At 42.7% G+C, this 27,517-nt stretch overlaps 1 protein-coding gene across 12 annotated transcripts in view; it reads right to left on the bottom strand.

Moving 5' to 3' along the window:
• The window catches only part of FGGY (FGGY carbohydrate kinase domain containing), a 149,832-nt gene that overhangs the window by 15,499 nt on the left and 106,816 nt on the right, over positions 1-27,517 (bottom strand). For 10 of the 12 annotated variants that reach the window (XM_032696825.1, XM_032696827.1, XM_032696830.1 and 7 more), the window contains 2 exons: positions 3,547-3,608; positions 173-365 (listed from right to left, as the gene is read on the bottom strand). In XM_032696825.1, the coding sequence (XP_032552716.1) occupies positions 173-365; positions 3,547-3,608 (255 nt within the window). Of the gene's footprint in view, positions 1-172; positions 389-2,145; positions 2,395-3,546; positions 3,609-27,517 lie in introns of those variants that run through there. The other 2 variants (XR_004358612.1, XM_032696836.1) reach the window with 2 other exon arrangements.

Genomic DNA, 27,517 nt, shown 5'->3' with positions numbered 1-27,517 from the left:
AGTGTTTCTCTGGATACTGCACAACAATTGAACAGCACAGGGGCATTCACGCAGCACAGAAAGGTTCTTCATTCAAGAGATTTGAATCTGAAAATGCTTAGAGACACATTGAACTGAAAGCATCAGGATGCAAAATAACTTATGTCATGTGAATACTCAGTTTGCAGATTACCTGTATGACATGCTGCTGTTCCTGACTCTTGCCTTGTGAAGAATCTTCACCTGGGGGTGTCTCGTGAATTTTTTTCCTCAGAGTTGCTGTTTGCTCCTTTGGAACCACAATATGCTTGTCTTCTCCATTTGATGTGAAGCCTGGGCCTCTCTGCAGGATACTTGGAGCAGCTGATGACAGGGTGGTTCCCCTTCTTTTAAGTTGCATGATAAACATCTGTCAGCAAATTGCACCCAGTGGGTGAGGGAGGCAAGGCCTGGGCCTGACTGGCTCCAGTGGGGCCCTTGGGCAAACTTCACCAAACGGTGAACAGGCTTCTCTTGGACTGGGGACACGTGTGATGGGTTTGTCCCTCTGCTGGTGACATGGGCTGGATCAAGACCCAGCAGTGCTTGGCACCACCAAGTGACTCAGTGTGAAACCTCAGAGGGCAGTTTTACACTGTGCACTTGCTAAACTCTCTCATGTTGCATTTTTCTGTAACTTCTCATCATCCAAAGAGCCTAAATTGAAAGTGCCTAAAGCCAAAAACAGAGTTTAACATTAAAATGCCCATCGACCTGCAGCTGAAGAGTGCTAGAACTCCTGAGCTTTAACATTTTACATCTTGGCTCAATTTCAATTAAATTTTAATTTGAGAACTTGACAAGCTGTACAATTTGCTAAGTCTTGCATAACAAAAGGATGGTCAGACAATCTCACTGCAAAATCCTGTACCAGTGTTTGTGTTATCACAGCTGATCTCCCAGACACTGGGATATGGATTTCTTACAGCTCCGCAATGGGAACAGTCAGATTTTAAAATGCATAATGTGAAACTGGTAGTAACGTTGTCCTGCAACAGAAATGCAGCTATAAAGTACAAGTATTACACGGGGAGAAAAACATTAAAAAGCCCTGTAGGAAATGTGAACAAATCTCCCTGTAACTGTTTTGTGCAAGCCCACATAAGGTACAGAGATTCCTTGAATTTTGTGCATCTACATTTTACACCAAGCCAGTGTGTTTGTTTCCTTTCTAAACTCCATACACTCCTTGGTACCAGTTCAGCCTGAGGAATCAAGGCCAGTTTGATGATAATGATATAAAAAGCAGGAAGTTTATGGAAACTTTGCTGAAGCTGTTTGTGTGTGTGTTTGTATTGAACTGCAAAGAGTAGAAGCGCTGGTACAGTGCCAGCCAACCCTGCACATCTGTCCCTGTATAATCAGTACATTTGCTATCCATTTGGAGTCTGTGGACTTCTTTTTTACAGATTAATTGTATATTGAAATAGATACATTAAAATTTATGAATATTTGTTGTTTACAACACACTGGTCTCCAACTGCTTTTCCCCTCCCTGTATTCCCAGCTGCCATATTTTATCATGCCCTTGAGCTGTGAGCTCTGACACACCACCGTGTCTCAGTCATTTTCTTGCTTGTTTTACTCTTTGTGTTGTGATGTTTCTTCATTTTATTCCCATCAACTTTCATTGTCTTTAATTATGTCCCTGAACTTGTAAAGCTGTTTCTCCTAACAATGGGTACTTTGGAAATGGCAACAATTGCTTTTCCATGAACTACAAGGCAGGAAGTGCATTGTTTCTTTAAAAAAATTACCAGATGTTTTTCAGGACTAACTATGAACATAAAAAAAAAAGCAGAAACTATTATTTTCCAAATATTCCAAGTCCAATTTTTTTATTGTGTGACTTCTGTTTGCATTTAACTGGGAATTGCAGCCTATGCCAATGCTAAAGAATGAATTTCTCTCAAGCTAAAGGTATAACATGGAGTCTACCTACATGAACAGTGACTCTGTGGACTCAAGTCCATCAGAGTGCGTCACGTTGTTCCTTGTGCTGTTCCTGCCAGTCCAAACACAAGCACTGGGGTACCTGCAGATGGTTATCTTGTGTTCTCTGACTGGAACAGATGAATATTCCTTGTCCCTTGGGTGCAGGGATTATTGACAGGAAATACACAGTGCTTCACAGCGAAGTGAGTGCATTTTATTTCTCATTGAAAATTAAAATGTATACTTTAAATGATAAAAGTATATTTTTAACATGGACGGCACAGTAAGAAGAAATTACCCACATCACACGTGCTTGGAAATTCATTATCCCTGCTGTTCCCAGACGACATCCCTTGGGATCACGAGCTGTTCATGATGGAGCGATACTCCCTCTGATGTTCCACAAGCTTCAAAAATACTTCATATTTCTTGTCATAAAATCTGTGTAAGGAAGTTAATTTCAACAAAGCCCAAGATTTGAAGATCTAAACCCCCTGTAATACACACGTTTACTGCCTTCCCTCAACATCAAAGAAACTGACTCTTCCCTAATTACACCTTCTGCCGGGATCAGAGCCCTCCCTGTGCGCTGCCAGGGCACAGTTTCCACCCAAACGAGTGATTTCAAGCTGTAATTACACCTTTTCCTTACAGCCAGCTTTGCTTCCCAGACAGCTTTTCCCCAGAGTTCTCTGCCATGGGAGTGGGGAGACACTGGTGCTGCACAGAATCATTCAGGCTGGAAAAGCCCTCCAAGTCCAATTGTTCCCCCAGCACTGCCAAGGCCACCACTAACCCATGTCCCCAAGTGGCACATCCACATGTTTTTTAAATATCTGCAGGGGTGAGGACCCCACCACTGCCCTGGGCAGCTGTGCCAGGGCAGGACAACACCTTCCATAAAGGAATTTTCCCTCACATCAATCTAAGTCTCCCCTGATGTAACTTAAGGCCGTTTCCCTTTGTCCTGTCCCTTGTTCCCTGGGAGCAGAGCCCGATCCCCCCCGACTCCACTCCACCCTCCTGTCAGGGAGTTGCAGAGAGCCAGAAGGTGCCCCCTGAGCCTCCTTTTCTCCAGGTCGAGCCCTCCCACCTTCCTCAGCCGCTCCTGGTGCTCCAGACCCTTCCCCAGCTCTGTTCCCTTCCCTGGACACGCTCCAGCCTCTCAATGTGTGTCTGTGGCGAGGGGACCCCCGTGTCCCGCCGTGTCCCGCCGTGTCCCTGTCCCCCGTGTCCCCCATCCCGGTTCCGGGGCGCGCGGACCCGCTCCCGCCACCAGGGGGAGCCCGCGCGCCGCCGCCCATGGAATATGGAATCCTTAAAAATGTAACATAAATAACCCTTAAAATATATTACAGTCCTTAAAAAATTAACACAAATAACGCTTAAAATATAATATAATCCTTAAAAATATAACAGAAATAATTAAACCTTAATAGAAATGATCCTTAGAAATTTAATGTGAACAATCTTAAAAATATAATGTACTATGACACTTAAAAAATCTGGGTGCTCAACACTACTGTCCTTGAACAGGGATATAAAGAGATACACCCCAACTTTCCCAGGGGAACACAACAATCCCAGTGTTACCTTTTGTGCTCGTGGTTGGGCTGCACAACTTTCCCAATTTTCCCCATTTTCGCCATGGCCTCCTAGGAAAAGACAAACACAAACTGGAAAAGCCTGTTTTGGTTTAAAATACTTTTTGACGAGAACAAGATGTTTCAAAACCAATCGGAACATTAGTGATGTATTTTGTTTCGGCTGCACGGGCCAGATGGCAGCAAATATGTTCAATCCCATTATATAGTAGTCATGAGAACAAAGCACTGCAGACCCCTCATCACCAAAATCTGTTCCTCTTTCTCACTGGGAGTCCCAGGCGGAACAGACTTATCTTTTATTATTTACAGTAACCAAAGGAAATGTTAAACACTGTGTCCCCAGAGGGGAGTTTCTCAAATAAAATGATACTGTACATCAGATCCCTTAATCGTATTCTGAAAGTATCGGTTCCCTGCAGCAAGGGGGGACTGGAGGGTGCTCCAGAAGCTAAAGGTAACCTGGAAAGGCCTGTTCTGGAGCCCACAACTTCCCTCACACTCTGTAAGAGGCAAACTATGATCCTCCTCTGCTTTTGGCCAAAACAAAGTCAGATTTTGCAGAACCCCCTGGAGAAGGAGTCTGGGACAGTCACGGAAGGGAGAGAAACAAGTAATTCGGTTCCTCTCCTGCTCTCTGTGAGATTCTGATTTTCCGTAGATTCTCCTGAACAATCCTCCTGGAATGAGATACTAATCACTGAAGTTCACAGGGGACCAAGCTCTCAGGATACGGCGGTGCCAGCAGGCACTCAGTGATTTCACAAGGAGTATCAAAGCAATAGCTTTTAGATGGAAGAATGTTAAAAACATTAAATATCAGGATTCAAGAATCAGTGTGTGACTAAATCAATGTTTATAGTTTCTAAGCACGACCCTGAAAGTGCTCTAATGTAGTGTCTAAGAATCAGGATGACCCCGGAGAACAGGCAGCCTGTGCTGCTGCTGGAACCTTCCACCCAACTGCTTCAGCTGCATTTTTAGAAGGGTTGGATGATTTTACAGGCTGTAATATCTGCTGTAGTGAAATCCGTGCTTTCCACTAATCCAGCACTTCACAGCCAAGGATTTCCTAGAACTTTAGAAGTGGATGAGCAACGTCAGCACAGTGTCACAGCCCAGGACAGGCAGGGAGGCTCCAAGGATAAGCTCTGCCTGACTGAACCTGCAGTATTACCTGGCATGTTCTGGGAGTGTCCTTTCATCCTGCCAGTCCAAATGTCCCACTAGAACATGGAACACTTCTTTCTACTTTTGTCAACTTCAGGGTGTCGATACTGGATGAAATCGTGGTTCTATAGAAGTAAAAAGACTGCCAGTGTGTGCAGTCAGGATTTTACTCTGCTAGGGCTGCTGATAAACTACCAGGGAATATTTCTGTGCTCTCATATGCCCATTCTCTTTCCTATGTGCAGAGGTTGATTGTACTTTGATTCCCCAAGAAACACCCTTGAAATAACACTTCCAGCGAGATAGTGTGTTCCTTTCCACGGGACACGTGAGCCTGCTGGCACTGAGACTCTGCACACCCGCCAGATTAAAATACAGGCATGGAAAGGTTGATATCCTTCCCAGTAAGAGGAACAGGCATTTTATTCCCTGTCGTTTAATAGGTGATGCCGACAACATTTAAGCATTGTCCCTGTTTACAACAGTCAGTCTCTTACAACTCCATTACATGGCCAGCTGGATTTAGAGATACCAAAAATAATGAATGAAGACACAGAAGAAAAGCCTACAAGTAAATGCCAATTCCCTCTGTTACAATGGATACTGATTTTCCATTGTGTCTTACAGAAAATGTAAGGCAAAGCCCCTTGCAGCCCTTTCTCTCACTAATGGAAGAGTCACCTTGCTGAATGGAAAAAAAACCAAGACATGTAAAGGGTCTAAACATCCAATCAAACTGAAGGGGAGGGACAGACTTTGCCATTCCCTGCTCCCTGCACACTCAGGCCTGCCTGGGCAGCATTAACAGACCAGGACACAAACAGCACCATTCCCAGGATATGTCCTGCCTCTGACATAAGTTCTCCACACACTCGTGCTGTGCTTTACTCTGGGGCCTCTTACGCCTTCCAGTGCAGCACAAGCCCTGCTGCTGCTCTGGGCAGTCAGCCAGCTTGGAGATAAACCCATCTCCACACAGGTTTTATTTTTACGCTGTTACTCATCAAACCCCAGGTCTCCTGGGCTGATCCAGGAGAGAACAGGCTCCCCTAGGTATGGGAGGCTGAGGGCATCCCAGCTCTGCACGGCAATCCCACCCGGCTCAGGGTCCCTCCACACGTCCCCCCTCCCCACCTGTGTCTCCACTGCCCTGCTGGGGCCCAGCTTCCAGACCAAGTGCTTTGTAGAGTCTTCAAAGGGTGAAACCAAGTCTCCACAAGGCTGCTGAGAGCTTCCCACACTCCCTGTGAAGTCTCCCCAACCCTGAAACCCCTGTGCACAGATTCACCATCCTCTGTGAGGGAGGTGTCAGGAGAGGGTGTCACCGCTCCCATGGAGAGGTCCCTAAAGGAAATCTGGTCCCTCAAGGCCTGATCTAAACTAGGAAACAGGGCCTGGTCCCCTCATCCAGCCACCTTGAGCTAAGGAGGAAGGTGCCCAGGCAGTGTTTCCAGTTTATCTGCTAAAATACTTTTGTGTTTTTAAATCTACAGAAAATACCCAGATCCTTGAGAATCCACAGCATTAAAGTCTCACAGCAACTACCACAGTTATGTGGAATTAACATGTCAAAAAAATACACAGCCAGCAATTTTCAACAACTCACCCATTCTATGTTGCTCAAAATATCCTAAATTAATTCCCTCTCTTAATTCACATTTCAGTTGTGTGTTTTTCTGTGTTTTAAAGTCAGTTTGGTCATTGTTAGTTTGAACAAAAAACTTTACTCCCAGAGGAGAGTCTTTTAAACAATTTTCTGGGGACAAAGAGGAACAGAACATTGAAAATATGAATTCATAATGAAATGGGAAACAAAAGAACATTAGAATTGCATTACTGAATCGAATCAACCTTGTGCACTGCTCTGTCTCCAACAAAGCCTTAAATATAGCAAAGTGATAATACTGCTGTTCAGAAATAGTTTGTTGGAGGGTTGACATACAAATCCATAATTCCAGTCACCAAGAATTTCACAATCTTAATTTGAATGACGCTCTATCTTCTTTGTTTGCCAGTCTAGACAGCACAATGAATATAGTGATTTAAAACACAATGAATTCTCTCTTAAAACAAAATATTTTGTAAAATTGCTTTTTAATCATTTCTTTTCTCTCTTTCCATAAAGGCTATGCTATAAATAACCCCTGAAAGTTCGCATTTGATCATCGTTTCTAAAGGCTGGGCAAGAGGCAAGTGAAGGGTTTACACAGAAAAAAAGAGAGGCACTGTGGAGCAGGAATAAAGGGATGCATTCATGATTGCTAACCTTTTGTTGGAGTGTCAATGCTGAGACAGATACAAGGCAGTAAACACTCTGCTCTCCATGGAGAGAGTCAGTCCAACAGGGTTACCCTGCCCGGGAAAGAAGGAACAGGCCCAGGGAACCAAACTCTCCAAGGCCACCAAGACTTCAGAACAAGGTGCCATTTTGCTGCTGGGAAGATCATTCAAATCCACTTGGTCCTGGTGGCTGAATTCAGCTTTTCAGCACCATCTGGGGCAGGGGATAAGTTGAAAAATCCAGGGCAGAGCCTCAACAGGCAGCGGATCTCCCAGGGAATCCCTACTGGAAACCAGGGAAAACCTTGTCTCCTGTGGAGATCCTACTTTGACACAGCAACTAAAAGCTGGACATTTCAACTGTTTTCCCTTCAATAATGGGAAGGAAAAGGTTTTTAACCCTGTGTGGCCACAGTGCAGCAAGTTACTCCGTCATACCAGGAGGCACCAGGACAAGCCCATCAGCCTGGCATGGGAGCCCACAGGAGGAGCACACAAGGAATAGCTTTAGACTGGGAGCCTGGTCTTCTCTGATTCCTTACCTCATGGGATCCTCCAAGAGCTGCCTCAGAGCACCCAGCACCATCCTGCCCATCCTACAAGAAGAGCCCATCTTCCTTGGGACTACAGAGGGAGCCATGGAAGATCAGCCCACTTGTAAATAGTCCCCAAGTCTGATTTTCAGTAGTGACCCAAGGACTTACATGGCTGAGTATTACTGAAAATAAATGGGATGTAGGCCCTTAAATGAGAAGTCAGATTCAGGGATGTCACTCTTGGCTATGAATGTGCAGTAATAAAATGTCATTGAAATGAATGAGCTGGGAACATCAGTCCCTTTAAGAAACTGGGGGGTTGCTTTATTTAGGTACTTTAAAATTGTATCCAAAGTTAGATGGATATTTCCAGCACAAGTGCAATTTCCCAGATGTGTTCTCTCCACTTAAGTCATTTCAATAATCCCAAGAAATGTTTGGATTTTTACCTGGCATAGTTATTAACAATAAAAAACCACATATCATTTAAAGCTTTCCTGTACAATTTCAGTGGCTGAAAGCACCTGGCTGCACATACAGCAAAGCACCAAACTGTGGGGACACGATGCTCCCACTCAGGCCAGTCTCGACTGCCCAGTGTTCCTGTACAGCTTTCCTGTCACAGATCCAGAAGCAAAGGAAAATAATGTAAAAGTTGCCCTATTCACAATAGGCTGAAATGCAGGAACATTCTTCCCACCAGACCTGTGCTGACTTGAGGATTCAGCAGGTGTAACAACCTTCAAACTAACAGACCTTCTTTACACTTCTAGTCCTCACAACAAATACAATAAATAATGTTATATATAATAATTTTAACTGTTCTTTGTCAGTGAAGAACCTCCCTCTCACTCATCTCTATTCTACACACATAAGCTCAGACTAACAGATGCTCTTTACCATCATTTTAAGAAGTCCAGTCACAGATATATTTGGATTTGAGAGGAATAAATAGATTTCTTGAAATGCTGATGTTCAAGAAACACTTCTAAATTTTTCTAAGAATTTTAAGTAAGGCTGCTATTTCTTTATAGGCTTTTATTTAGGGATTGCTTGGTCCATAGCCTGGAGATGCAAAATCCATCTTATCTACGCTTACAGGAGTCACATGAATGTATTTCTGTAACACAGGCCTAGCAGAACATTACTTTTTAGTGGTATATGACTGCATGAAGAAAGCATGTGATGGACCATATACAATATTTTTCTAGTGTTTTTTTTCCCCCCCTTAAATTTGTTTGAGTTATAGGGGCAGATCTTGGCAGCGTGCACAAAGCCCAGAATCTGTAACTCAATTCTCTGTGGTATTCTGAATGGAGCGAGCCAAGTTTTAAAACACATTATGGATAAATATTAGAGCTGAGCAAAAATTTCACACCTAAGACCAAAGTGTGAAAATTTGGCTTTGATTCATTTAGTGAAAAGGTGGAAAATTTCACACAAGCTTGTATTTTCCTTTTGCTCTGATCCAACATTGATTTCTGGGTCCATATCAAACCTCAGAGAGAAAAAGTGTTTCTGTCTGTCTGTGTCTGTGTACGTGAGACTGCAGAGAAGGAGGGAGAAGGGATGGAAGGATGGAGGTCCAGCAGGACACCAGCTCAGGACTTGAGTTCGAATTTGTCTTCCAGGAAAAGTCACTGGCCTTTTGAACCTCATTATCCATATGTTCAGTAACAGCACTAGTCCATCTTAGAGAAATAATTTATACATTAGTTTGTTGCAAACTGTTACTGTTGTGGAAGGGAATCAGGCAGGTAGCTTAGAAGAAGCCCAACATTATTCTACCTTTCAACCATCCAATCTGAGTTGACAGAGGCCAACTGGATGGATCCTCAGTACTGAGACAAGGTGGTTTTCCGGTTCAAACACTGAATCAGGATCCATAAAGCTTCCACAAATTCCCCGAGTTATTTGGGACATGTAATTTACTCTTTTGATTTTCAGTGATTTTTCAGTAATTCCTCTCTCTGAAATAGGCTGTGCCCTGTTTCCCCAGTTTGCTTTGTCCCTAATTTTGCACTGTGAGTGGTACATGGAGTTCTTACCCTACTGCACCCTCCACATCTCACTAAAGCACAGATCACTCAACCTGTCCTGTACCATCAGAGCACAGCTTTCACTCCTTAGCATCAGGGACAAGGACAAATGGCAGAGAGCTCCTGAGAGCAGAGACAAGAGCAGGTGAGGACACAGCACCACTTCTACCTCCAGAGCACTGACTTTGCCTCAGTGGCTACAGGGTGCCAGACAGGCTGTGGTCACTGAGTGCCCCACAGAGCTCCAGCCAGGCTGGGCAGCCATGGGCACAGCCCTAAGAGGAGCAGCAGTGGCAGGGCAGCTGCTGTGAGGGTGCCTGGCCATGCCAGCAATGATACTAATGACTTATTCCACAGCCCAAATTTAGAATGGGACGAGGATCAGCTATGATTGCCACATCATCTATCAGCTGGAAACTATCTTTGGGTCTAAGCTCCAGCCACACTGCTACTAAATATAAGTTGGTTAGTTGTTGATTTGCCTCTGCCCTCCCCCAAGTTGCCTTTGACTATCAAATAATTAAGCAGTTTGCTTTGTGAGGGCTCCGTTGCTGGCACCTCTCAGTGCCTGGACGCCAACTTGACGGCTTAGCAAGGGTTTCGGCTTACCCAGGCAATGGAAAGGGCCCAAGTGTTCAGCTCCTGTTTCAGCCTCACAGATTGCTGGCACTGGGTGCCATGAATCAACAGTCTGGGGGCAACATCCAAGCAGGCTGGGGCAGGGTTTAGCTGTTCTTACCCTGACATGAGCTTGTACAGCTTATCCATGTGAGTGTTCACTCCCCAGCGTCTGTGTGTGGAGATCCTGGGGCCTCTTTGCCGGTCCCACGCTGTGGGTGGCAATGCCACAGCTGGCACAGGCTCCTGACTCCAGCACCACCTGGCACAGACAGCACACTTCCCTCACCCCCTTCTGAGGTGGAATAAATTCGTTAACCACACACAGCATAACTGTCAGAGTAGACTGAGGTTTGTCCGTATAAACCACATGAAAATGTATCGATTTAACCCACTTTTTAGGCTGGGCAATGTTATGCTGACAGGCAGCTGTGTTTAACAGGACACGAGCTCACCTGGGAGCCATGAGATTCCTTCATCAGCTCCCAGTGCAGGGCACTCCTGTAACAGCCTTCTCCCGGCTTCTGGGGATGGAGTAAACTAATCCTGGCACGCTGCTCCTCTGCACAACCTGCAACAAGTTGTTTTGCTTCTCTGGCTCCCTTCTCCTTACAGCCTCAGCTTACAGCACCTGTCCCAATGCTTTTACTCTCAGTTTTAGATGGTAGAACCTTTGGGGCAGGCAGGGTGGGTGTGGGGTTCCACAGACATGCATAACAAAACAAAGCAGTTCTCCCCTGTGAGGTGGTGAGGCCCTGGCACAGAGCGTTCTATCCTGGGAAGTCTTCCAGGCCAGGTTGGACGGGGCTTGGAGCAACCTGGTCTACTGAAGGGTGCCCCTGCCCAAACCATTCCGTGATTCCACGATTTGGACAGGGAAGGATAAAACAGAGAAGCTGAGGATCAAGCATCCACACAGGATATCCTGATGCCTGGCTGTGACTTGACACAATATTTAGGTGAACTGCACCACTTCCTTCAGGATGCAAAATTCAGATTTATTCAGCTGATTTCTTTCCACATTCACACTGAACATACAGCTTTCCTCGCCTTTAGTCACCGAGTTCAAACTTTTATTTGCCATCTGGCAATGGATTGGGATTTACTGGGGGGAGGGGATAGGAAAGGGGCTTTTTTTCTTTTTTTTTTTTTTTTGCATCTGTATTTGCTTTATGAGCTATGGCTAAGGCATCATTTACACATGGGGACCTGGATCGGGTTCTCTCAATTCTTTCCATATGTTCACTTATGCTGTCAAAACATTTTTTCGATCTAATTAATCCGTCTCTCTGTTCATTTCCCCACTCGGTGGGTTTGAGCATTTTTGGGGTTATCTAGCAGGGATTTTGTCATAAAACCAACTTCTCCCTATACTTTGCTTTAGGGTTACTCCATCACAAAAACAAAATTATTTGCAACATTTCACTCTAATTATTTTTTCCCTGTTTCCAGCTCTAGCTGAGGAGACTTTCCCTTTCCCCTCATGTTTCAAAAACACTCTGCTGTGCTCCAGTGTCTACCTGAGGTTAATGAGGGAAATCCCTGCTGTGAGTTTTCATTTGGGATTATTTTTTATGTATTTAATCTGATACGTGGTTTACTATTAAAAAAACTGTACCTCAGAAATATGCTTAAATTTTGCTCAATCTGGACTGCATTTGGGAAATCACCCTGGACAGGGGCTCATAAAAAATGAGAGACCTTTAGAAAAAAAGTCTTTCACTACTGTATACGAAAGGTTGAGATGTTAAACAGTGGGTAAAACTTCATTAAAACATGAAGAAAGCATTTCTAGGAACCTCACAGAAATTCTATGTCCAACAAAAAATTGAAGTTTAATTTAAGAGAAAACTGGTATTTTATTGTGAAGCAAAGCCCAGAGAAGGCAGCTGTCCATGGCACAAGGCATTTGCTTTCCTTGCCACAATTGCTACAGAGAAAGGGTCAGCAACCTTTTGTAGCAAACTGCTCCAGAAAGTATTTTTCTTTCCCAAATTAGAGGTTACAAGTGACTAAACTAAGTGAGGCTGAAGCAAGGCACACTCATCATGGCAGCGGGTGATGACCTTTAAAGGTCTCTTCCAACCCAAACCATTCTATGATTCTATGACCAGCTGATGATATTTTTTCTGTTAAAAACTGAACATCCTTTCTTCTTCAGGGCTGGAAATCAGAGGCAGCCAGGGATGAGAAGCTTCTGCTCTCATTTGCTCTTCTGCCACTAGAACTGTCCTCTAAGAAGAGTACTGTTTCTAAAAAAGCACTTTAATGCTGGATACATATTGCTAAACAATTTCAGGAAGCTCTTGATTCCTTAAACACCTGGGAAGCCTGGTCTGACAGGTGGGATGGCCAGTCTGTTGCCAAATGTGCTCTAACAGCAGCAAGGGAGACTCTCAACTTGCCCTGTAGGATTCTGTGGACATAGAATTCAGGGAGATTTATATGAGAAACTGTAACAGTCACATCAGAATGGGTGTTCTGCTCCCCTCGCACCTAAAAACTTTGGCTTGTAGCTCTTACAGACCATTGGGAAATGGTAAATACAGTTTTCTTTATAATTAAAACTTCTCTGTCAGCAAGAGCCTCTCTATATGCAAACCTGTCTGTGCACCGCAATCACATTTATTGCACAGAAAACCTGTAGGCGCCAACTTGAACAAAATAATTTGAAATAAACTATTCTTGCTGATAAATTTCCAGCTACCCTTATCACCACTCTGGGTATCTGACATTTTTCTACACAAAACCAAACTCAAGGACTATAAATCCCCACCTGCCCCAGAGCCATAGAAGAGCCTTTGATGACAGTAATATTGCAAAACCTCTCTTAATGAGCAAATCCAAACCTGCCACCCAGAACTGCCAGGGAGCAGCACAGAATCCTTCCAGAGGGATGTTCTCGCAACACCCAGCCAGTCACCATTCCTACTTTTACTTTGTTGTCCCATCCTATTTCCCAGTTTTTAAGAATCCCCAGTGAGCTGCACCCTGTGGCTCTTGTTTCCAAGCAAATCTTACCCTTTCAGTCACTTCAGTGAGAAATCTCACTGCTCCTGAAGTGCTTATGGGGGAAAACTCTTCCCAGCACAACTTCTGTGACTGTAAGGAGGGCAGCTGGATTCACTGGCTCCCGAATTTTAACCCTGGACAAGTCACACAAGCCTTCTGCACCTCAGTTTCTCATGTATTCCATGACAATCAATAACACCACTAGACTAATATCAAACACTCAGGAGGAAAACCTGGCCAATGTGGGACACAGCTGAAGTAAAAACACTTTGTGCTTCACAATTCAGCTGATCCTAAGAATTGAGCCAATTCCTGCTGCTGAGGATCTGTCCTTTTATTTAAAGACAGCAAGCTGGGAAAAGAGATGAATAGCAGAGACTCAAATGGAGCTTTTCACTGGTAGGTCACCGAACAGAACCTCAGCGAGGTCAGTGAGTGTTTGGAGCTATCATGGTATGCCAGCTTTTTATAGTGTCCTTTGCAAAGGGGATTTATTGGTTTCAAATTAATTTCTCTTGTATGCAGCTTTCACAACATGAAACCCTCCATTGCTACAGCTCAGTCACTGTTAACCCTTCGCAACACTCCACAAGGGAAGCTGCTGCCACCACCTGAACACTTGCCTTTTAAAATCACACTTGAAGTGTCCTAACTGTGAACTGAGGCTGGGCGACCTCAAAGAGCCTTTCCCAGCCGTGGGTAGAGGCACAGCCCTGCAAGGAAAGTTGCAGTGCAGCTGCACATACTGTTCCTCACCTGTGCATAAATTTTGGGAAAGGCAGAGCCTGGCTCTGCGGATTGTTCTTTGCTCCCCACGGGGACTCTGCAGCCTCTGCTCGTGGAGAGAGATAAGTGTGTGCTGGCACCATCATGGGCCTATTCTTTGCAGAAAGTACTTTCTGAAAGCAAAAAAAAAGCAAAACAGAAGAAGCAAAAATGAACAACTCCATCATTATCTAATGTACTGAGATCTCGGCAGAGATCATCTCAAAGATCCATATTGTTTACAGCAGCTGATGAGTCTCACAAGTGCTGGAGCTGTGCTCTCGCTTAAAGTGCTAACATATTTACAGTTTTCAATCCTGTCCTTAGCACTTATCTGTCATTTCAAGATGAATGCTCCTTTTGTACAGCCTAATCACTTGCACGAATACTCCACCAGCTCAAAATCCCAGATTTGTTTCGCTTTTCCATTAGCAGCAATTCCGTACCTTGGAAATTGCTTAATGGAGCAAATCTGAAAAAAAAAAGCTACTTTTTGTTCAAAGGTATTTCTTCATCTGTGACAAGTCTAGAGTGGGGGGAAATATATTAAATTACTTTTACCTGATGAAAGTCTTAATTTTACAGTACACCTTTCTAAACACACTTATCCATTGTTCTGCTCTGGCTTGGTTATTGGTATTGGAATAATTAGTGAAGATCTATATAAGATTAGACTGGTTCAGCAACAGATCTAACTAAATCCTTGATAAGTAGCCATTTTCTCATGCTCAACAATCTTTATATATAATATGTAAAAAATTTGGTAGGATCCCATTCTGTGCCCTCCTCTCCCAACAAACAGCAGGACCATGTGCAACTGGAAAGCTGTCAGTCATTTTTACAGGAATAGAAGGAATGTGGGTCACTCTACAACTCAGTAATTTAATTTAAAAGAATATAACCCAGACATACAAGAAAAAGGATACAGTTCTAACAAGGAGGTCTTATCCTGCTGAATGTTTTAGATTACACTCCCTGGGTTACTGGCCTATCACAAACTTCAGATGCAAATTGGAGGATGCTCAGCAAAGCAATATGCATCTGTTGTTTCTGGTAATACTGGTCCCACTGCAGTCAAAAAAGGATAACAGTTGATTTTCAGAAGTCTCCAAAAATGTCTTTAACTGCAGTTTAGAAGGCTCCATACTTGAGAAAAAAGAGCACCCAGTCCCTCAGTTACGTGCTGGACAAGGCATGAGATGTCTAAAACGACAGGCCTGGGAATGAAAATGCTGCTCTGGAATTAGCCTTTGTTGTTCCTAAGAAATTGCCAATACAAACCATGGGTGAATTTGTGCTTTAAAGGATGTGGTCAACCATTCCTGCTCAAATATTTTCAAAAACAAGAATTCTGCATATAAAGTGCATTTTTCACATTGAGCATTTCAGTGCAGATGTATAACACAACCTTTAAAAGTCCTGAATGCTGTAAATACTAAAAATTGATATAAAAATCAGAGCTGTAGCCATGCCATACTACATAGGCCATATTTCATATTATATTCATAGCCATGTAAATTATCACAAATAATAAAACCGCCGTTCTAAAGTGAGATTTGAAGTCAAAAGATGTTCCAACTATGTGTAACAGTGTTGTCAGTCTCCAGCCTTTCCATTCTGATTTATTTTAATCCCCCAGAGTAACACCATTAACATCATCATAGATTTGCCTTGCACTTTTCATTCTATCACCTTTACTGTAACTATAAATTCCACCTCTGAGGTACTTAAACATCACTAAACCTGCTTCACAAATCAGATGGATCAAGAGCAAAGCTAAACAACTTGCCCAAAGACATAGACAGAATCCGTGCTGGAATTGTGAATAAAAACTACTTACTCTGACTCTCGAGTTAGGTAACACGTTGTTTTCTCATTGTCAAATTCTGCTTTTATTTATACTGAGGTAAACTCAGAATAACTTAGTTATGCTGCAGTAGTTTATGTTAGATTTGAACTAGCACAGAGTGTCTCCCATTACCAGGCTGTCAATAAGAACTACTTTGGCAAACACAGATTTTTTTTTTTCCTGTGTCACTAAGAAATATGCCACTACATTTTACGTGGTATTTGTTTGATCTGGAAAGCCAGGCAATTCAGTCCTTATCTCCAGGACATTAAACAAGCCTGTGATTTGAGGTGTCTAGTAGTTCTGGGCATCCATATCTGTTCATACTCAAGGAGTTACAATAGGAACAGGGATGCTGATAAACCAAGAAAATCCCTTCTTCCTTAACCCTTACTACTAATGCTATAAAAAATCCAGCATGGGTGGAATATGGGCAAAAACCTCTCCACCCTGAGGTCCTACTGCTGTGTTGCAGATGTAAGGTAGCATCTACCCATAGGAGGGTTCCCTGCTTTCTAAAGTTGCACTCCAAAGAATGGCAAACGCCATTGAGACAGTTACAAAACACATCAAAAAACTGTGGATGGGAGGAAAATTGGGCAGGGAAGCGGAAAGGCAGGGGAATGACATGCTGGTGTGAGGGAGATGCTGTGTAATTAGCCACTAGAGGGAACAAGAGTCATGCTCTTAATTAAGGTGCAGCCACTTTTAGCAGGGGGTCTGAGGGTTATCCTCGACCAGAGAAGCTGGTTCAGGGGTTTGAATCCTTTCCCTGTAAACCTTGGATTGGGACAAAGCTTTTTTGCTCTTTGGCTGTGTTTCATTTTCCCCTTTCAGATCTCCATAGGCTTTGGCACAAGCAGGGAACAAGACTTGAAGAATTCATAGACCTTTCATATTTTATAGCTGCAATTAACTATTTTTTTTGCACCTGAACCACCTGGTAAAAATATTTAAACAAAAACCTGGGAGAAAAAGGGAGGAGACAAAGGGAGAGGATGAAAAATAAAATAAAAATGGTAAAAGAGGCAAAGCTGTATTTTTCAAACAGTGTACACTTTGGGGTTGGTTCTTTTAAAGGAGAAGGGAAGAAAAATCACCTGCAGCTCATTGCAAACAGTGTGAGAAATGTGGAGTGATGCTCTGCTGGTATCATTAGAGAGAGACAGTGATTGGGAGGGATGGCAAGGACCTGCATCCCCCCTCTTGCCTGCTGACCTGCTGACCTGCTCAACTGGAGCCACAGGAGAAAAATGAATGAGGCAAAAAGTAAAAGCCCGCTTGGGCCACTTTTTCTCTGCTGCTGCTGAGGACACAGACCTATTCAACAGCATGGCTGGGACTGAATCGCAGACAAACAATCTTTTTATTACCATAAAAATGACAAATAAGTAATAGTTACAGCCTGTAAACACAAGACTCAAATTAAATAGAGTTCTAAGTGGCAAATGTAAGTGGAAGCAGGATCCCACTCCTATTAGAGCTGGCTCAGGCTAAGGAGTATCAGATGTTACTCGGGCCTTAGAAGGCCTGAGACATAAACTATGTGTGTAAGAGAAAAAGAAGTCAAATGACTCATGACAGAGTTTGTTTTAACATAAATGACTTCTTCTGGCTCTTTGTTTTTAGAGACTTGCCATTTTCAGACCCTGCACAGCTACCCCAGGCAGCTGGCTCCCTCAGCCTGTGCCCTTCATTTTGTGTATAAAATGCTGGCATTTACAAACTCATATTCCTCTGGCTGAGGGAGGGCAGTTTATTTTAGCTCTGTGATCGGTGCCATCATAAATCTCTCCTCTTCCAGTCCAAGAACACTGGCACAGCCCAGTCAGGGCTGGAAATGTGTGGATATGCTGTACCCATAAAGCAGAGGACATGCCACAAGGCTTTACTGAAGTCTACAAGCCTTGAGAGTGGACCTGAGGTGAGGGATCAGCACAAACCATTCCTTCATCCTTGCTTTTTATTATATGAGGACAGGGGTAAGGGACTGAGATGTGGAAAGAGTTGGAAAAGAGAGAGAGAGAACAAAAGAAGAGGAAGAAAATGGAAGAGAGGAGAGGAGAGGAGAGGAGAGGAGAGGAGAGGAGAGGAGAGGAGAGGAGAGGAGGAGGAGAGGAGAGGAGAGGAGAGGAGAGGAGAGGAGAGGAGGAGAGGAGAGGAGAGGAGAGGAGAGGAGAGGATGAGGAGAGGAGAGGAGAGGGAGAGGAGAGGAGAGGAGAGGAGAGGAGAGGAGAGGGAGAGGAGAGGAGAGGAGAGGAGAGGAGAGGAGAGGAGAGGAGAGGAGAGGAGCGGAGAGGAGAGGAGAGGAGAGGAGAGGAGAGGAGAGGAGAGGAGAGGAGAGGAGAGGAGAGGAGGGAGAGGAGAGGAGAGGAGAGGAGAGGAGAGGAGAGGAGAGGAGAGGAGAGGAGAGGAGAGGAGAGGAGAGGAGAGGAGAGGAGAGGAGAGGAGAGGAGAGGAGAGGAGAGGAGAGGAGAGGAGAGGAGAGGAGAGGAGAGGAGAGGAGAGGAGAGGAGAGGAGAGGAGAGGAGAGGAGGAGAGGAGAGGAGAGGAGAGGAGAGGAGAGGAGAGGAGAGGAGAGGAGAGGAGAGGAGAGGAGAGGAGAGGAGAGGAGAGGAGAGGAGAGGAGAGGAGAGGAGAGGAGAGGAGAGGAGAGGAGAGGAGAGGAGAGGAGAGGAGAGGAGAAAAATCAACAGTTGATAAAAGAAGAAAAAACCAAATTATTAAACAAAAGAGAAGTACAAACAAGAAGGCAAGAATACAAGAGGAAAGAATAAACAACATCAGAGCAGCAGCAGGGAGAGGGAGATGGTGGAAATATCTGGGATTTAGTGCCAAAAGAGAAAAGCCGCATTCTCCTCCAACTTATCTTCTTTCTTTTATTCTCTTACCATGCCTGGTTCTCTTTTGGGATGAGTGGAATTTCCACGTCCAGCAAGCCCCAAGTTCGGCATTTTGTGTCTTATGGCATGTGTGCTGAATATCTACAGGGGCAAAGTTATACAAAGTAAATAAAAAAGTGGATCTTGCTTAGACTCCCTTTCATGCAATGCAAGAATCATCCCTTAGATGGAACTATTGCAAAATTAAACAACCTTACAACCACGACCAGTAAATAATGAGTAATGTGCTTGTATATGCAAAGTTTTTATGCCAACCAGTCCAGGAACGTGAGGATAGCTCATCACGAAAAGACCCCATTTATCAGAAGGTTTTCACACAGCTTAGCATCTTTAGGGCCATTACTCACCTCCTACACCTAAAGTAAGTGCCAGCTCCCAACCTAGAGACTAACACATATCCCATTTATCTGCTGGAAGACACCCAAGCTGCTTCACTCTGTCTAAAGATACAGGACTCAATGCCTGAATTTCTTCAAGTTGACAGAAACATGTGATTTCACAGCAACAGATACAAAGACACAAATTTGGGAAAATTAGACAAAAATCAAGTCCTACCAGACATTTTGAAAGCCAAAGGAGTCTGACACAAGGGTACTAGACTCAGCAATATATTGCCAAATGTATCCAAGATGCCTAAGTCGGTTCTGTGCTACAGGGCTGGGCAATAAAGGAACCTTCCAAATGTGACATGTTATCATCATCCAACCCATGGTGTTGGGAGGCAGAGGTTGGGCTCTGGGGTAGAGATCTCTCCCACATATTCTTATCATGCAGAGACTCTCCAAAGGAAAAAATATTGATTAGAAGCTGGTTTACTTTCCAGACTGTTCTCCCTTGAGGGTCCCCTGTGCTTCCCAAGCTCCAAAACCAGTGACATGGTAGATCCAAGCACCCTGGTCTGCTTAGCGAGGAGCAGCATTGTCACATCACTTCACTCTGTTCCTTGCCCAAACAATATGCTCCCACCATAGCTTCCACACCCACACTCCTCCCTAAGACTTCTACCTGGTAAAGGACCATCAGGAGGCAGTGCAGAAGGCAGCAGGGGCTCACATAAACAGGCCCAACACGGGTCAGGATGTATTTATGTGCTGAGGGTTAGTAATGCTCAGGGGAATGCAGCCCCAGGAGTGCTACACATTGAGTACATGCCCTATAAATCATTCTTAAGGTAACAACCCAACTCACTTTTGCTGCTTATACATGCTTATAAGGCACAGCAAGAAATGAGCACAGAAGTTCTCCTTATTTGTGTTCTGCCAGTGTTTTTCAACCCTCATCTGGAGGAATATCTCTGTGCAAAAATTTGCAACTTAGGCTTTTCCGTGCCCACTTGGTGGTCAGCCTTTCTGCCTATACTTCCCTCAGAGTGACAATTATGGTTTTGCTACTCATTACATGGACACTTGTCCCAATAAAAACAAAACAGAGTCATGAAGGAATTTCATATGGATTCTCTCTACATCGCATTGTCCAGTTTCAAGCTGTGCCTCAGAAATATTTACATACAGGAGGTGTGAAAAGTTGCTTCAAAACAAGAAAGAAGGGGAATGGTTGTTATATGTCTAATCTAAGAAACCAAGGAAACAAGAACATACGACAGAACAGAGAAAGGAAAAATGAGAATTGGATTCCAATTCTGAGGAAAGCCAATAACAAAGTAACTGCCTTTTAAAAAAACTAATAAATGTTATGGGATCTCTCCTTCACCATTTCAGATCCATGATTATATGAAAGGGAATAAAGGAAAATGTCTTCACTGTTAACCACAACAAAATGAAATGCACTGGAAACTCCTAGACAGTAAACGGTCTAGTTAAACTATACAGATAGGGTGAATTTTGAGAAGCAAAACCCTCTAGACATCTTTAGGAGAAAGAACAATCTAATATATGTAAAACATAAAACTTTTTCAAATATAGGGTGGAAAAAGTATGTTCTAGTGGTTTGAGTTACTGGCATCAAATCCCACGACTAAGTGATCATAATGTCCTTCAGAAACTTTATTGTGAAGAACCCTCAAGCGTTTCAGACAGTGCTGTGACTCCACACGCCCGTGCTTCACCACGGAACAGTCTGATCCCTGCGCTGACACTGCAAGAGTGCAAATCCCAGATGGAAAATTAATCTCACAATGTAGCCAGATTGAGTTTCCAATTCTCCAGTGCATAACTTGAAGGTTGTTCTGCTCAGCTACTGAAGAGACGAGGGCAGTGAGACTGTAACTCATTTGACATCCCAAACATCATTTAAACAAGACACGCTCTGAAAAGGACCTTCTTGGCTACTGACAGTTACAAAAGATCCATGGTATCCTCCTTTGTACTCATCCTGCCTATAAAATATTGCTATCACACTTTTCCCTGCTTAAATGGCCTGGACAGAAGGGGAGTCCAAGGTCTGAATGACTTCAGCCATGTCTCTTGAGTACGTGGGTAAAATCTGTCCTTAAAATAGAAAGGAGAAGGATCACAGTACATTTTAAAGAAAGTAACTATCTACTATAAAGACACATTTATGGTTTCCTCATATTTATGGTTTTCCTCAAGAAAAGACAAGGTCAGCAAGCTGGAAAATCTGTAAGTTGTGATATTATTAAACTGCTACAAGCTTTTTCTTCTTGAAAAAAAAAAATCAACTAATTGTACATCTCCTTAGACAAACTCCACTGTGGTCATTTCATGGTTTGTTACAAAAATACATTGCAGCAGAACCTGAACTATTCCAGGCAGCTTTTTTTCTCCTGCTTGCCAGGTCTTGGGCTTACTGACAGAAGAGAAGAATACCACTGGTTTAGTAAGAGTCTCAACTTCTGTAGATTAACAAAACACTACATGTTATTCTTTGCCAACATCAGCTGATGTGAGTTTTTAAAAAGCTAAAAGACACGACAATGTAAGTGTTAATCCCATAGATAGAGCAGATTATATTGACACACACGTGGTTGTTTCTAATACAGTAATTGGGGTGTGCCTGCAAGATCCAGAACTCAGGTGAAGTTCTGTGCCAGTGCACAAAGCACCTTTAGCACAGAGATTAAACAGATTTCTTTCATCATGCTTCCCTTTGGGAGGTCTTCATTACCTTTTAGTCCATCCTTGTAAATGTGTGAAATAGGCAATAAAACCTTTATCACCACTTTCAGCCAGAATTAATAACCAGGTAAGTCAAACTGATGTCCCGACACACAGAGCTCTGTCTCCTTCTGCCAATGCCCACATGAAAGGCCATGTTTGATTTCATTTTAATTAAACCACCTACTTTCAGAAAAATAATATGGCCCCATCTCTAAGCACTGGATTTCTGAGGTTGTTACCTCCTGTGTCTGAACAAATACTCAGCTAATGTAAATGGGCAGTCCTGTTATAGCCAACACATTACACTGACCCACTGCAGCTGCCTTTCCTCGTCATTAAACAGTTACTGAGAAATTCCAAATCTGAACATTTGTGTACTGGATGACATTTAAAATTCAGGCATGCTGGGTTTCCACAAAAGCATACCACTTAACAAAAGACAACACCTTTGTATCTCATTACATAGTATCCACAACTTGTGGCATCCACAACTTGTTCCTGAAGGTGTAACAACAAAAACCAATTGCAAGAGCTCTAATCACTCTTATCATTTCAAGATGTGTCATCTCCAGTGAACTGTGTCAGATTCCTGTTTGGGCTCTAATCCAGTAAAGTATTTCAGCACATGGGCAGTCCTGCTTATCTTCAACTGAGCTTCTTGCCTAAAGTCAGATGAGGTACCTGAGTGCTTGACTGGATCAGGGCACTGGAGTAAACTGGTGTCATTCCTCTGAAATCCTGGAGCAATGCTGATTTACATGAACTGAGAATTCTGCATTAGGATTATGGACTAAGATCATCTGTCATTTCAGTAGCTATATGACCTGCTGTGACAAACTTTGACATTTTCTTAGACAAGTTTTTACCTGTAATAATTTCAAGTGATATAAACCGACCACAAATCATGTGCTGTGATAATGAAGTAAATGCTACTGTACAGCATGTACTGATCTGATCATACATCAAATGTATGACAACATATAGCACTAGACATTGCACTCCACCAAGAACATTTCACAGCAACAGAATTATTTCTCTCCACTCCAATATAAAAGGCAGCCAGCAGGATGATATCAAATGGTGGCAGCTCTGCTTCTCATAAAAGGACCTTGGGGACTGCAAGGAGATTTGTGTATCTGCACTTCAGCAGCACAGCAATGTGGAAATGTTAAAGTTAGTAAAGCAAACAGACCTCAAATGAGAAGGGCAACAGATGTCAACCAGTATCACATGTCAGTAAACAGCAACAAGACAGAGGGTACTTTTCTAAGCACTTTTGTGAAAGCATCGTGTGATCAGCTGCAGCCACATCTCAGCTGTGTGACTCTAAGTGGTGGTGCTTGTATGTGTGATTTAACTCCCACCAAGAGAGGATCTCCAGCCACATGGAAATACTGTCCACTGGAGTCAGCTGAAAGAAAGTAGAAAGGTTTCTATATATTTATTGTGGTTTGAAAAGTGAAAAAAAAAAGTCACATTCTCAAACTGATTGAAAGCTCACCCTGTGCTTGCAAGAGACAAACCAGCATTTATATTTCTCAGCTTTAATGCAGAAGGATCAACCATAGGGCAAAAGAGTAGTTGTGATTCATCTCCTTTTTACCCTCACTGCAAAGACTTCTGACAGTAAGGCCAAAATATGCTAACTAAAAAGGCACTCTTTGTACCATAAACTCTAGGCCACAAGGAACTGGCCAGTGGCCATCAAATCACTGCCTTTTCATTTTTCTCCCTCATCTATATTTCTCTAAAGATTTCTGGTAAGAAGGCAGCTGACTCTATACAAAAGCCAGAGGCATTGCCAGTATCTTAGTGGTTTCATGCATGCCATACTGAATCAAACTTTATTACACAGGGAAAAAAACCCACTTTCAATTAAGGAAAGACGTATTTCAGTGTCAAAACACCAAGGAAAGAGGTAAAGGGATGGAGTTCTGCTACTGCCGAGTCACTGCCTTGAGTCAGGCCCGGTGAGCTGTAAATGTTCTCCACAGCCATCCAACATCTTACAGGGAAAACAGTCTGGTTCTTGAAATCACTTAGATGAAGAGGCCGTACCAGACAACACACTACTTAGGAAAGCAAGAGCTTTTTTTGGGTTTTTTTAAGGGTTTTTTTTTTTGTTTGCTTTTGGTTTTTTCCCCCAAATCACTCCACTTTTATCTCCACTAAACTTTGGGCTCAAACTCTACATGCCCAGATTTGGAGTTTTTGAAGAAAAGCAAGAGAAGATCACAGCAACTTAGGACACTCCTCGTGTACACCATGGTGCCTAAGAGCAACCATCTCCTTCCTCTGCCTTTCATAACTCTTCTGATTAAGGGAACAGGAGAAAAAAAACCATCCCAACATGGCAGGAAGGCCTTTACTAAAAGGTGCATTAATTGGGGAAGGCAAGCCAACGAAATGATTAATTTGCTGTTCTCCTTCAATATTATGTTTACACAAGTTGATTACAGCACTTAATTACTAATTCACCCAGCTCAAAAACAAGAGTGCTTTAAATTTTTAATGAGATGAGGGAAGGCAACATTCCCTAACTCAACAGGGAGAAGTCATTTTACTTCCTCTTTTGATTTCCCATGTTATTACCATTTCTAAGGAAAAAACTATCCCCTCCCTGATCTTTTACTCGGTTCTTCCTTTTGAAAATATGGAAATCAACAAGAGGCTTGTATTAATTTCAAGCCATGACCTGACAGGTAATGCTTTGGAAGAGGAATAGAGGATCAGATCATCAACTGAAGTACATCCACTGAAATAAATGGAACAAAATTACGCCAGAAACTGCTTGATTCAGAAATGGAAATGGCCTAATCCCCTCCAGTTCTGTCAGCAGAAGTGTTGAATATGTCCCAGTACTATTTATGGGTGTTCTTATGAAATGCTGTCTATTCCCCATCGCCAGTTGGTCCATTACCAAGGTTGTGGAATAACTGTAGTGCTGAGGAACTTCTTTACATTCATAACAGTCTGTAACATTTTAATTGTTAAAAGGCGAATAAGTTGTGTATCGGATGTTCTTCCTGGCTGATCTTTATAAAACCTGTGTTATCTGTGGGGTTGGTTATTTGATTTTATGCTTTACCACCCAACAACATCCCAAGACAACTGAGAGGAGATGTCCATTAAATTAAGCAAAACCCCGCAGTGCTCAAACAAAACTCTTCTGAGCTCCTTTAGTGGAGTTGTAAGTGAATCATGTCCCCTGCATCACCGTAACTTCAACCTCCACCTGCAATATAGTCCAGAGTTATCGGGTGATCCCGATCCACACAGCTCCTAGGGCTGCTTCCAGGGATGCAGATTGTGCCCAAGGGGTACTTCACCTGCTCAACTGCTACTGCTGCTAAATAATTCAGCTAATCCACATTAGATAATTACCTAACACTTCTTTCTATAGAATCCAGCTCATTTTTAGATACCTCCAATCTGCTTGATAAAAATAATTAAAATGCTTTTTCCTATCTTTTTGTAGAGTATACCAGCAACTTGCACAACAACTAAAACTAACAAAGAAAAGACTAAACCTCTCTTAAAAGTCAATTTGTACCTGAAAAATCTTGTAATCATGAAGACTCTCAATTCTAGCTCAATGTTTGACACGAAAAATGATTACAGAAAGCTGATTACAGGGAGGTACCGACAATATGCATTATAGAAAATCAGAGTTTCTTCTCTCCCATACTGGCCAGTAACAATGTCCCACATGAATGCAGAATACCCAAAATAAATCTGGTAATCTGGTTTCATACAGGTAATTTTATTAATTGCTTTAATATGCAATTAAGGAATAGTCAGTGGGCTGCAGGGTTTTATAAGGCAATAATCCTGTTCCCTTGTGTACAGCTTTGTCCCAAAGAGTGGGCTATTCAAAAAAAAAAGAGCTGGATAACTGCCAAGTCAAACAGCACCTTCTTCCCATTTTCAATTACGAACGAGTGAGGCAGAGTAACGAGGATATACTGGAAACTTTGACATTTATTTATTGAACATTTTCTCTGAGAAGGAATTGCTGGCTTGCTAAACCGGAAACTATATTTTTACTATAGAAACAATCCCATAGAAAACCAGGATCCTGCTGCTCAGCATGAAAGGAATGGTCAGAACCAATAAACTGACCTATCTAAGCAGCAATGTGAGGGTTAGTTCATTCAATGCAGCATATTTCAAAAATCCAAATCCCCAAAATAGAGTCTGTATTTCAAAAATCTTTCTGTCACAGGATTTTACTCAGCACTGTCTGCTGGGACACATCCAGGCTATGTTAGAGCTCATGGGCACCACAAAACCACTCACAGAAAAAGGGTGTAGCATCTGGACAAATTAAAAGATGAACCAAGAAGAAATTCAGTTTATTTTCTCCTCTTTCCAGAGTTTCTAGAAACTAAATAATGGAGAGATGAAATGGGGAAGAACTCACCACACTGCATGTTCTTTTTTCTTTTTGGATAGACCAATTGTTTTACCACAGAGGAGAAAAATGCAGAGAGAGTAAATGAAGAGGAAAATAGGGAAGTCAACATTCTTTGAAGCAACAACATATGGTGACCAGGCCTGAGAGATGGAGGTTATAAATCTTCCCTTGATAGAATTACCTAAAGATGAAATTGCAGCTTCAAGGGGCTTGAACTTTTAGATCCACACTAGGAGCTTGCAAATTAACTTGTATAGTTACAAATTTTGCAATGACCTTGATTTCCAATGCTTCTTTGTAAAGGCTCAGCACACTGCAAATTTTGATAGTAATACAGATGTGGTCAGCAGAAAGCACGAAAACCTTTACCCAAATCACTCAAAATATGAAGAAAAATATATGAAAATTAAGAATTAGAATAAAATGCTGCATCCTGAGAACAGTTGCTGCTGTGGTATGGAAAGGGAAAAGAGACGGAAGGTACATCACTGCTTGTGTGTTTGTGAGAATAAACTTATTTAGGGATATCAAAGGAAGAGCTCTTTAGTGTTCCAGTCAATATGAGCAGGTCAGCTCATGGTGCACATTTCATCCCCAAAGCATCAGGTTCAGCATCACTAGTGGGACTCACTGCTTGTTCAGCAGCCAGTCCTTCAGTCAGCAGAGCATGGTAGAGCTGGACTAAGATTATCAGAAGTGATTTTGAGGGATCCTGGCTTTGGGTGCTACTTCCAAGCTGTCCTAAAAAGGCTTGAGTTTTAGAAAATGGAGAACAGCCAACCCATAAAAACCAGAGAGCTTTTAAGCATTTTGATCTTGACATTGAGTGGAAATGTCCAAAAATCATTCTGAGAAATGTGACCAGTGACTGGGAAAGCTACAGTAAAAAATCCCCTTCAAAAAACCATAGACATGAGGAGAGAGGTTACTGAAAAAACCCACAATTTTCTCCTTTACTATTAGACTGAGCAAACAAAGAGCTTTGAAAAGGACAGTAATTAAGCACAAACCATCTATTAGAGGAGAGGTAATAAACGCTATTATTTGCAAAGTCTACAATGATGCTGAATGTTTGCAGCAGCACTTCTAAGAAAGGGTTGTTTTGGAACATGTGTTACAAAGATAAATGTAAGAGATGTTATTGAACTGTGATGCTAGATATGCATTTACACTTCCCTCTCCCTAAAATACATTTATTCCGTTTCTCATTTCTTTATCTCATGTAGCTAAATTCTTTTAAAAATGTTTTTACATAATCTAACACATTGCAATTTAAAAGTCTGCGACATGGCTG

The sequence above is a fragment of the Chiroxiphia lanceolata genome, chromosome 9 (assembly GCF_009829145.1).
Source record: "Chiroxiphia lanceolata isolate bChiLan1 chromosome 9, bChiLan1.pri, whole genome shotgun sequence".
NCBI classification, from domain to species: domain Eukaryota; kingdom Metazoa; phylum Chordata; class Aves; order Passeriformes; family Pipridae; genus Chiroxiphia; species Chiroxiphia lanceolata.
The sequence above is the reverse complement of the archived record's forward strand: the minus strand, read 5'-3'. Positions and strand labels throughout refer to the sequence as shown.